This window comes from Chrysemys picta, chromosome 6, assembly GCF_011386835.1.
Source record: "Chrysemys picta bellii isolate R12L10 chromosome 6, ASM1138683v2, whole genome shotgun sequence".
Classification (NCBI taxonomy): domain Eukaryota; kingdom Metazoa; phylum Chordata; order Testudines; family Emydidae; genus Chrysemys; species Chrysemys picta.
The window spans coordinates 45,020,660-45,033,159 of NC_088796.1; the positions used below are offsets into that span (position 1 = coordinate 45,020,660).

The 12,500-nt window shown below is 42.8% G+C and overlaps 1 protein-coding gene across 12 annotated transcripts in view; it reads left to right on the plus strand.

Moving 5' to 3' along the window:
- AP3B1 (adaptor related protein complex 3 subunit beta 1) overlaps positions 1-12,500 on the plus strand; it is a 580,418-nt gene that overhangs the window by 538,771 nt on the left and 29,147 nt on the right. For all 12 annotated transcript variants that reach the window (XM_065550060.1, XM_005288300.4, XM_065550061.1 and 9 more), the window contains 2 exons: positions 9,672-9,903; positions 12,337-12,421. In XM_065550060.1, coding sequence (XP_065406132.1) covers positions 9,672-9,903; positions 12,337-12,421 — 317 coding nt within the window. The remainder of the gene's footprint in view (positions 1-9,671; positions 9,904-12,336; positions 12,422-12,500) is intronic.

Below are 12,500 nucleotides of genomic sequence, written 5' to 3' on the forward strand. Positions count from 1 at the left end.
TGCTAGATGCTTCTTGTTCTATTAACTCTTTGGGGAAGTTTATTTCATAGTGATTACAGTTTTTGACTCATAGGCTTCTTAAGTATTGCAGCTATATGCATTGAAGATTTTAAAATTGAAACAAGAAGACTGTTTTTACCAGACTGAACTTGTTTGTTGCGTAGATTACCTCTGAATCACATTTGCCTTCATCTTACATGAAACCCTTACCTCTATTGTCAGCTAGATGGTTTGAGAATTCTAGCTATCATATTTTATACATTACATATCTTGGTTCAAATTTTTGGGTACCAGCGTGTTAAATATAGCTGAAGAGGATGTTTTATATAAATACTAATATTCCTCTGGCTATACTGTAAAATGCCATGTATGTTTAGTTACTGGTCTGTAGTTTGATTTTTTTTTAAATAAAAATGGAATTGCCTGGGTATAAATTAGACTGCAGATGTTAAAAGTAATGCTAATTATATGGGCATATTTAGAAAATCTGGTCTGCAATAAATCAAAAGCCTTTTGATAAAATCTGTTGAGTCAATGCCAAAATTTGTTCAACGTATGTTGGGACAGACAGTCTTCATACTGATTATACAGGTAACTTACTTTAGATGTCTGACTTGTTTTCATCATTTCTGTTAATTAATAAAATATTAGCTATAGCTATATGTGTTACATTACAGAAAAATTGATATGATAGTTCATTGCCACAAGAATTTTACAATGAGCACTGCTCTTGCTTCAAGAATACGTTGGGATTATATATGAATTTTTTTAAAAAATCTGTTAGTTCCAAAAATTTGGACTATAGTGTGGGACAGAGTTTTATTTAGGAGCATGAAAGCAAACTTTAAAGTTTAGAAAAAGCATTTCCCTGGGTGTATATGTTTGACAATATTTTGCACTTACTTTAGCACATCAAAGCATTTACAACATTTTAGCCTCATAACACCAAGTCAGGTTACATTATCCCCATTTTACAGATTGGTAAACTGAGGCTCAAGTAAATTGTCTTATCCAAAATGAGACAGTGGCAGAGCTGAAATTGGAGTAATAGAATCATAGAATTAGAAGGGACCGCAAAGGTCATCTAGTCTAATCCCCGGCCAGGATGCAGGAGTCTAGAAGTTCTTCTTTGAGTCATTGTACAAATGTATTCCACTTCAGATGTGTTCGCAACCAGTGCATAAGAGTTGGAGATTTTTCTCTTAGCACTACCCACTGGGGGAGCGCATGCAACCTCTGCAGCTGTGAGATGGTATAAAGGGTGGAGCTGCTTCAACCCTGTCCCCTCAGTTACTTCTTACTGCCTATGATCATTAGTCAGAGCACGTTGGCTTGCTTTGCAAGTGTTCTCGTTTTCAGGGGTTTTGTTTTCTCTTGTATATAGTTAGAGCTTTGGAATAATTGTCGTTTGTTATTTTACTTAATTTATTTAGTGTCAGTTCCTGCGCGTTCTGGGTACCAACTCCCAAGTACCAAGGCGTGCTTTCATCTGGGCTCTATGCCTTGCACTGGTTGCAAGAAGTCTCTGCTAGAGAGTGACGCACATTCCAAGTGTCTTAAGTGCCTCAGAGAAGGTCAGGTCAGGGATCGTCATCAAATCTGCAGGGACTTCAGTTCTCAAAGCCTAGATTCAACTTCTTTAAGTGATTGCACATGTCCATTCCCCGGCCAGGATGTAGGAGTCTAGAAGTGGTTTGAGCATTGGCCTGCTAAACCCAGGGTTGTGAGTTCAATCCTTGAGGGGGCCACTTAGGGATCTGGGGCAAAATCAGTACTTGGTCCTGCTAGTGAAGGCAGGGGGCTGGACTTGATGACCTTTCAAGGTCCCTTCCAATTCTAGGAGATAGGATATCTCCATTAATTTATTTATTTATAATTTTATCCACCTGCCAGGTCCCCGAGCAGATGACAGGATAGTTCAAATGTGGAATCTCAGGAAGTTCCCCTGGTACCAACACTGGTACCAAGCAGAAATAACCTTGCATACCACAACCTCCATGTGGGGAGGTACAGGAGGCTAGAATTCAACCTCTTTTGCTGTTCTCCCCAGAAGAGCTGGTGGTGTCTGCAGTGTCCTCACCTCTTTAGGATGACTAGAGGGCCTACCAAGAACTCCTAAAGAGGGTTGCTTCTTCTGTGGACGTCCAGGTCAACGTACTGCAAGATAATTCCTATAGCCTGGTGGACATACAGTGGTCAGCAAGATTTTCCTGTGTAGCCCTACCTACAAGATTATTGTGACAAACACCATCATCTATGCTACTAACAGCCAAGAGAATTGAGCACAAGCACCCTGGCTCTTCTCAGGGCTATGAACATGTTTGTACCCATCCTTCATCAGTTTCTTTGGTTGTCTTGGCAGTAAACAAAAGAGCATATCAGGGATTGCCATCATCTACCCCAAAGGATAAAGAAGCAAAAAGATGACCTTTTCAATAGAAACGTTTATTCCACTGTCAGCCTGCATTGTATCCTTGCTGGACAGATAAGATTTCTCCCTCTGGGACAGTGTTCACCTCAAAGCATCCCACCTTCCTGAGGTTCACAACAGTCTGGCGAATTGCCTGAGCAGATCTTTCAGCAGAGATCACAAGTGGTGTCTCAGAGCAGATATTGTGAGCCTCATTTTTCCAACATGGGAGGGTCCCTCGGATAGATCTATTTGCTACTCACCACAACAGGAAGTGCCAGCCCTTTTATTCAAGGGCAGCTCATAGTCAGGGATCTCTTAACAGATGTTTTCCTTGTCTTGCAGAAGCACAAGCTGATGTATGCCTAGCCTCCTATTCCAATGGTGTTGACTAAGCTCAAGCAGGATCAGGCCCACATGATCCCCATAGCACTGGCTTGGCTTTGCCAACATTGGTTATCCCGTGTGCTGAGCCTCTCCACAAGGGCTTCTTTGACATTACCTCCAGAGTACAACCTGATTCCCTAGGAACCCAGCTGATTCCTGCATCCCAACTCTTTTGTGCTCTCCATCTTACCACCTGGATGTTCCCTGGTTGATGCCTGGTTGTTTGGGGGAATATACGAAACATCCTCCTGAACAGCAGAAAGCCTTCTATTAGATACTTACTTATTGAAGTGAGAACCATTTTCCTTCTGGTCATAGCAAAAAGGTATTTCGCCAGTCCAGGCCTCTGTCAAACATATTCTACCTGAACATCCAACATCTATCCACCTGAAACAGCAAGTCATATCCATTAGATCCATCCAGGTTCACCTTGCAGATGTTTCCTCTTTCCACCCTTCAGTCGCAAGCCACTCAGTATGTTTTAACCAGGGGTGAAAGTAACTTAAAGGAATTATCGGTATGCCGGAATCCTGAGCCGGGGTGTGGCCTCAACCAGAAGAGGCGTGGCCTCAACCAGAAAAGGCTTGATCAAGATTTAAAGGCCCCGCTGCGGCTGGGAGCCCGGAGCTAAGGGGCAATTTAAAGGGCCCGGGGCTCTGGCCGCCACTACTGCAGCGGAGCTCCAGGCCCTTTTAAACCACCGACAGAGCCCTGCTGCCGCTACCCTGGGGCTCCGGCAGCCGGGCTCAGGTGGCGCTTTAAAGGGCCAGGTCTTCCCACAGTGGCAGGAGCCCCGGACTCCTTAAAGCACAGCCAGAGCCCCGCTGCCTGAGCCCCGGGGTAGCAGCAGCAGGGCTCAGTTGGCGGCTTAAAGGGCCAGGGCTCCCCGCAGCAGCAGGAGTCCCAGGCCCTTTAAAGCACCGCCCAAGCCCGGCTGCCTGAGCCCCAGAGTAGGTGGCAGGGCTGGGGTGGCGCTTTAAAGGGCTGCCCTCAGAGGCAGGAGCCCCGGGCCATTTAAATCACCGTCCGAGCCCGGCTGCCGGAGCCCTGGGGCTTGGGAGGCGATTTAAGGGGCCCGGGGCTCAAGCCACTGCAGGGAGTCCCGGGACCTTTAAAGTGCCAGCCTGGGGAAGCCGGTCTGGTCCGGCATGCTGTACCGGGCTGACTTACTTTCACCTCTGTTTTTTACCCACTGTCAATTAGGTTCTTAAAAGGTATGGACAAGTTATATGTCCACATTGCAGAACCTATCCCTCTCTGGGACTTTAATCTGTTGCAAACAAAGTGGATCCTTTGAACTGATGGCTAACTGTTTTTACTCCATCTATCCATGAAAGTAGCATTTTTTGGTAGCTATTACCTCTGTGAGAAGAGTGGTAGAACTACAAGCAATTGGTAGCTGACCCTCCCCACACAATCTTTTATAAGGACTCCATATACGTACGGCCACATCCAAATTTTTTTTTTTTTACTTTAGTATCAGAATTCCACCTCAATCAAGCAATTTACTTAGCAGCCCCAGTTCCTTATATTCCTAAATCCTAGTCTCAAAAGGATTAAGAGAGAATCTATATCCTGGATGTTAGAAGAGTGTTAGCTTTTTACTTGGACAGGAGTAGGTTGTTTAGGTCATCCTCCCAACTGCAAGTTGCAGACAGGATGAAAGACCTTCCAGTTTTTACCTAGAGAATCTTTTCCTGATTTCGTCTTGCATACGTCTGTGCTACAACTTGTCTTTTGAAAGTGTTGTGCAGTTTTCCTTTGAGGATGAGCACTGATAGGCCAGATATAGGGTGATCGCTTTGTGAAAAGTGTTCACTGAGAGGTGTTGTGGTGTTTTTGTCTTTTATAGTTTTCCTGTGAGTTCATTCCAGAGCATAGTGATTGTCTAGTGTCACCCACATGGTTATTACTGGGGCTTTACTGCACTAGATGAGGTATACCACATGTTGTTTATTCCCATCCCCACCCAACTAGCTCACATTCCTCCCCCCATTTTCCTCGCTGGCTCTGTCTCCCTGCGCAACTAGTCCTACGCTCCCCCCAGCTCCCAGTTAGTTAAGTAGTGACTGAAGTTGTTGTCCCTGTCTCATATGTTGGAGAAGTGAGAAGGTGTGTAGTGAGTGAGGCAGGTAACTGCAATAAAGGACAGGGCAGTCTCAAAGGGCAAACTGTCCCACAGCACCTCTAACTGGCGGCTGCTACTCACTCTCCTGCTGCCTTGGAAAGAGCAGTCAGTCAGAAGGGGGTTATCTCCACTGTGTATGTGGTTTTCCTATGTCAGGAGACCCAATACACTTAGCAGGTTTAGAAGTGTGCTGAAGTGGTTATAGACTCTTCTGCCTCTGTCCCTAGCATGTCCCTGTCCGTCCTTGCCCTCCTCAGTCCTCTGCATTCAAATCATGCAGTTTCCTTTTCCTCCTCCATGCTGCCTGGACACTAGTACAGAAGGTAGAAAGCACTGAGAGTACTGGAGAAAGTCTCCCTACTCTGTTCTTGTGCCTGGCACCACAGTGTCTCCTGGCAGACAGGAGGAGTAATTACTACAAGGTCATGCTCAGCCTGGCAGCCCGAGCTTGGAGCATGCTCACTGAGATTTGTGGGGATGGCACATACTCAGTGTGGCTGGCATAGAGCTCTGTGGAGGTGCAGCACACTCAATGCAGACAATGCAAAAATTTGGTCTAAATTAATATACTATAAGAGAATCATAGAATATAAGGGTTGGAAGAGACCTCTGGAGGTCATCTAGTCCAATCCCCTGCTCAAAGCAGGACCAATCCCCAACTAAATCATCCCAGCCAAGGCTTTGTCAAGCCGGGCCTTAAAAACCTCTTAAGAATGGAGATTCCACCACCTCCCTCAGTAACCCATTCCAGTGCTTCACCATGCTCCTAGTGAAATAGTGTATACTAATATCCAACATGACACCAATGTTTCTTGTTCTGTCATCTACCACCACTGAGAACAGCCTAGCTCCATCCTCTTTGGAACTCCCCTTCAGGTAGTTGAAGGCTGCTATCAAATCCCCCCTCACTCTTTTCTCTTCTGCAGACTAAATAAGCCCAGTTCCCTCAGCCTCTCCTCGTAAGTCATGTGCCCCAGCCCCCTAATAATTTTCGTTGCCCTCCACTGGACTCTCTTCAATTTGTTCCTTCTGTAGTGTGGGGACCAAAATCGGATGCAATACTCCAGGTGTAGTCTCACCAGTGCCAAATAAAGGGGAATAATCACTTCCCTCGATCTGCTGACAATGCTCCTACTAATACAGCCCAATATGCTGTTGGCCTTCTTAGCATCAAGGGCACACTGCTGACTCATATCCAGCTTCTCATCCACTGTAATCCCCAGGTCCTTTTCTGCAGAACTGCTGCTTAGCCAGTCGGTCCCCAGCCTGTAGCGGTGCATGGGATTCTTCCTTCTGAAGTGCAGGACTCTGCACTTGTCCTTGTTGAACCTCATCAGATTTTTTTTGGCCCAATCCTCCAATTTGACTAGGTCACTCTGTATCCTATCCCTACCCTCCAGTGTATCTACCTCTCCCCCCCAGTTAAGTGTCATCTGTGAACTTGCTGAGGGTGAAATTAATCCCATCATCCAGATCATTAATAAAGACGTTGAACAAAAATGACCCCTGGAGCACTCAGATTGATACCGGCTGCCAACTAGTCATTGAGCTGTTGATCACTACCTGTTGAGCCTGACAATCTAGCCAGCCAGGTGTATAGTTGGATGAAAAAATGTACTTACAGTAGCTATCAATGGTTTGCTATCAATGGTTTGCTATCAAACCAGGAGGACATATCTAGCGGAGTCCCTCAGGAGTGTGCCTTGCCTCTAGAATTAGTCAATATTTTAATTAATGGCTTGAATATTGGAGTTAAGAATATGCTTATAATATTTGCGGATGACACTAAGCTGCCAGAGTCAGGGTGGGTGGGTCTGCAGGCATTTTGGAAGACAGGATTAGAACTCAAAATGATCTTGTGAAATTGGAGAATTGCTCTGAATTCAACAAAATGAAATTCATTGAAGATAAGTGCAGAGTACTACACTTCGGAAGAAAAAAAGCAAATGCACAACTACAACATGGAGAATAACTGGCTAGGCCATAGTACAGCAGAAAAGGATCTGGGGTTTTTATATCATAAATTGAACATGCACCAGCAATGTGGTGCAGTGGCAAAAAATAAATTTAAAAAATGCTAGTATTCTAGGGTTTATTACCAGCAGTGTCATATGTAAGACATGGGAATAATTGTTCTGCTCTACTTAGCCCTGGTGAGCCTCAACTGGAGTATTGTGTCCATTTTTAAGCATCACACCTTGAGAAAGATATAGACAAATTGGAAAAGGTCTAGAAAAGGAGATAAAAAAATAATAATAAAAGGTTTAGAAAACCTAACCTATGAGGAAAGGTTACAAAACCTGGCTATGTTTAGACTTGAGAAAAGAAGACTGAAGGGGAACCTACTGAGGACTGTTAGAAAGAGGTTGATTAATTGTTCTCCATATCCACTGAAAATAGGACAAGAAGTAGTCAGCTTAATTTGTAGCAGGGAAGATTTAGGTTAGGTATTAGGAAAAATGTTCTAGCTATAAGGATAGTTAATCATAGAATATCAGGGTTGGAAGGGACCTCAGGAGGTCATCTAGTCCAATCCCCTGCTCAAAGCAGGACCAATTCCCAACTAAATCATCCCAGCCAGGGCTTTGTCAAGTCGGGCCTTAAAAACCTCCAAGGAAGGAGATTCCTCCACCTCCCTTGGTAACGCATTCCAGTGCTTCACCCCCCTCCTAGTGAAATAGTGTTTCCTAATATCCAACCCTGACCTCCCCCACTGCAACGTGAGACCATTGCTCCTTGTTCTGTCATCTGCCACCACTGAGAACAGCTGAGCTCCATCCTCTTTGGAACCCCCCTTCAGGTAGTTGAAAGCAGCTATCAAATCCCCCCCCCCCCCCATTCTTCTCTTCTGGAGACTAAACAATCCCATTGAATTGGACTAAGCTTTCAAGGGATGTTGTGGAATCCCCGTCATTGTCCAACCTGTTCTGAAAAACCTCCAAACACCCACCAGTTATGGTCTAGGTATACTTCGTTCTGCCTCAGCATACGACCTTTCAAGGTCTCTTCCAGCCCTACATTTCTGTGATTGTGATCTTCAGAGAATTTTGCTCTAACAAATCTCTCTTGAGCACTTGCAAATGATGATTTTTCAGAGACTTATAACGTACCAAATTTGGGCAACTTTTCACAAGGACAACAAAAGTTGTATATTCCTGATCCCTAAGCAATACCCCTACCTGCTCCAAAGCATGTACTCACTACACTTTCTCAATGAAACAGCTGTGTGCATTTTAACACTTGCAAAACAACTTTTTTCCCTTAACCTTATTCTTTAAGCAAGGGTTCTTTCAACTCTCAGGGGTTCTCTCTTTTTGGTGGCCTCAGAATGCAGCCACCGACTCTTGCTGGTGGCCACTTTGACAATTTTTCTTAAAATACTTAATTAACTTTAGGAAAAACAAATAAATATGCACAGATACATGTCCAAATCATAATAATGTATTTATATAGGGTTTTCTTTTTTAGACTCAATAATAATAATAATGTACAGTTGTCTCTTCTTTACTGGACCTAAACAGAATAGAAATGCAAATAAGGTGCTTTGCAAGTTCTTGTCTTTTTGTTGTTTGTTTTGCTTTTTTGGTTGTGGGCTTTTTTGGCCTTGCTAGCTAGTAAGTCAGATTCTGTGAAAAGTGATATTCGTATGTTTGTTAATATCACTTTTCACAGCAGCAGACTTGTTAGCTAGCTGGGAGGGAGTGAAAAGTGATATTAACAAACATAGAAATATCACTTTTCACAGCAGACTTACTCAGCCCTGGCAAGCCAGGGCACAAATTAAGCCTTGGATGGGAAGGTAGATAGGGAGGCAGGGGAGGCCAGGGGTGATAGGGTAGGTAGGTGAGGGGCTGGGGGCAGCAGTGGGGACCAGGGGCTGATAAAGGGGAGGAGGGGTGAGCCAAAGCCCAGCAGCCGGGGGTTGAAGCTCGCTGCGATGCGGCCAAAGAACTAGCGCCCAGTGCTCCACAGTCAGAGCCGCAGCCGCAGCCGCAGCCAAAGCCTGCCGCTTCAGGAAGCTGGAAGCCTGAGTGAGCCCCAATGCCCCGAGGAAGGTGGAGGACTCACATCGGCTGTCTGCTCCTCCAGCATTTGTGGCTCAAGAGGGGCACAGGGTCCAACCCCTCCGTGCGGCCCCAGGGGAGGGGCCTCTGCTTTTTCTCTCCTCCCCCTCCCCTCCCCCAAAAAAATCACCACCCAGGAGGCTATCGCCGCAAGAAAGCATTTGGACACAATGGCGCATTTGAGAAATGTTGCTAGAGCAGCTGGACCATTTTAGCTGAAACTTAAAAAATCAGCTTGAAGCAGACAAATCTCCGCTCAAACAATCTGGCAAAGTTATAAGCAATTGGAAATAGTCTTATAATAGAAAGTTAGACAACTTTAACTATAAGCGGAGCTGTTAGTTCTCAGTACCAGAAATGTTGTAATTCTATTTCATGCTGTTTCAAATATTTCCTTTATTATGTTCTATTTGTGGACTTGAATATTTTCAACATGTTCTAATAGTTTTTCCACACATTTGTTCCTGTTGATGAAGTCAAAGCTTTAAGGTATTTTCATGAAAATCAATCTGCCCCCTGATACTGCATTCCTTTCATGTCCAAATCTCCCACAGAAGAGAGAGGGAGTTCTAACTGGTGCAGAGAGTGCAGTATTTAAACTGTCATATTATGTTCTTATTCTACTATCCACAAGAATTGGCTAGTATATTGTTCACTAATTTTTAACTTTTTTATGTAACAGGTCAGTTCCCCAATCTTTGTGCCAATGAAAACTCATGAATTGCTTCATCGAATGAGTGGGAAAGGATTAGCAGCTCATTATCACTTCTCAAGGCAGCCGTGCATTTATGGAAATCAAATGGTATCCGTACAAGTGACATTAACGAACACCACAGACCAGAAGTTAGAGAATATTCACGTAGGGGAGAGAAAGCTACCTGCAGGCATGAAGATGCATGTGTTTAACCCAATAGGTAATCAAATCATCTTTTTAAAACTAACTATGCAAAATCCTATTGTTTTGTTTAGTTAAAAACATGAAATGGAAAATACCAAATGTATTGATTTTTTTTAAGTTAATTTTTTATTTTAGAGATTGACCGAATAAAAAAATAAGCATTATGTGGCAAGGATGTGTGTGGTTTAATAAGGTGTCTGTTAAAAGGGAGCATTTCCAGTACAGTTAGAATGAATCAAACCATATAGTCATACTGCCTCTGGTTGTAATTTCTTCAGATCCTTTCATGTGAACATAAGAATGGCCATTCTGGATCAAACAAAGGTCCATCTAGCCCAGTATCCTGTCTTCCCTTTTTCCAACTGACCTTTTAGCTGTTCGGTCACTAAACTGACTAAGCAGCTATCTTAGGACAATGCCAACTGGAGGTTTGTGCCAGCGAGTTATGTTCACATCCAAGGAATAAACATGGCACTTAAGTAAAAAGTGGCTATTTCAGAGCAAACTTTCCATGCTACTGTCAACAAAACATATGGTCAAATATTTTGCATGGATAACATTTGATTCAGTTTGTATTTTAATAATGATACGTCTCTATTGTTTTTATAACTAAACATCTACTTCAAGACAATGACAAAATCTAAACTTGGTACTAAGTTGAACTGAATGGTGTCTACCCATCTGTATATATAAATAAGCTCTTAGCCTGAACTATCCTGTCTAAATGGAGAGGTAGTAGCCTTTCTAGAGAGAAGTTTGTAACTCATATTTTATCATAAACCCAATTTTTTCCTTCTTTCCTAAAATCCACAATGGAATATCATCCTCAAAATTTAGACAAAAAAACTAGTAGAATTTTTACCAGATTTGAAGTTAATCAAGAGGTTCCATAATTGTAACACATTTAACATTGGACATGTTCACTGGAGCTTTTGCCACTTTTTTCCCCGGACAAAAAAAAATCTGAAACAGATAAGTTTATTTGTGGTATCCACATCATGCACACTCCTTCATAACCTCAAGCAGAAAATAATTCTATTAACAGAATAAAATTTATGTAATTTTTATTTCCTTCTACGTTGTTGCTTGTCTGATTTGCTTGTACTCAAGTTTTCTACATTCTTCCTCAATTTCTTCTGGATCTGAAGTTTTTATACCCACCTGTGTCTTATCCTTTTCAGTACATTTTGTATTTTTTGTTTCTCTCATGGGTGTTGTCTACTTTAAGAAAATTAAGTCCCATAATTCCACCAGGAGAGCACAGTGGAAGTGTCTGTGTAGTCAGGCATTCTTATCAGTTTTCCAAACTTACTCTAGCTTCTGCAGTTGCAGCTCTGCCAGTAATAGTAACAGTGGCAAATGGGGAATGGAGTATTTCTTTCTTGATGCCACACAGATCCTTATACAGACTTGACTTTCTTGAAGCACTTTGTTTTCCCTCCATTATTCTGCATTACTTGAAACCCTCCTCCTCCGGGTTTTCTGCATTCTTCCACAATTTGCTTTACTGCCGTTAGACTTCTTTATATTTCTCCCCATCATTAAACAGCTGACTCCTTCTGATTTCCTAAATATGTAGAACACAGTAGCACAAAAATTTTCTCTGTCCAGACATTTTTAATTTAACATTCCTTTCTGTAATGGCATCTGTTCAATTACCTTCCTGTGTGTTGCCTCTCTTGTCTGTTCTCTAGTTGAAGTTCTCCTCAACAACCACTTTTTGTATATGTTCCTTTGGTATCAAAGAAGGACCCAGCACCTCACCTAATCCTTCAGTCTGCAAGTCCTATCCTAAGTCCTTCAGTCTGCAATAGTGTAGGGTTAGAATGGTGATCTGGTTCTGAAGAGGTTCAAGAAACAAACAGTGAACTTACTCTTGATGTCTTCATTTAGGAAGTGCTGCATTCTGCACTGCTTGTAAAATGGAGGCGTATCCTCCATTTTAGGTCCATAATCTTCCCAGCTTCCTATGTAACTAGTGCAAACAAAATTTGGAGAGAAGTAGGCCACATTTGACTAGAATTTTTTAAACTTGATTTTCCCCATCACTGTATAGTAATGTGCATTTTACTGTTGCTCTTGTGCTGTCTTGCTCTTCAGTTTTCAGATTGAATGAATAAGTGGTGTCATGCTGAATTTTTTTTATGGAGATATACCTATCTCATAGAGCTGGAAGGGACCCTGAAAGGTCATCGAGTCCAGCCCCCTACCTTCACTAGCAGGACCAAGTACTTATTTTGCCCCAGATCCCTAAGAGGCCCCCTCAAGGATTGAACTCACAACCCTGGGTTTAGCAGGCCAATGCTCAAACCACTGAGCTATCCCTCAGAACCTCTCAAAGTTTAAAGAAGCTGTAAACATTTGTTGTTTTACATGTTATCAAATTTTTGTATTTAGATTGGCTGGTCTGATTTTTTTTTGCATGCTTAATTTACATATTCTATTCTAGAATTTCTTGAGCCTGAGGAGTCCATTACTGTCTCAATGGGTATTGACTTTTGTGATTCTACTCAGACTGCCAGTTTCCAGTTGTGGTAAGTTTTTGTTTTTGTTTTGTTTTACATTTGATAGTTCTGAATGGAAACTGAGGGAAGAAATCTTATATTCTTTGTC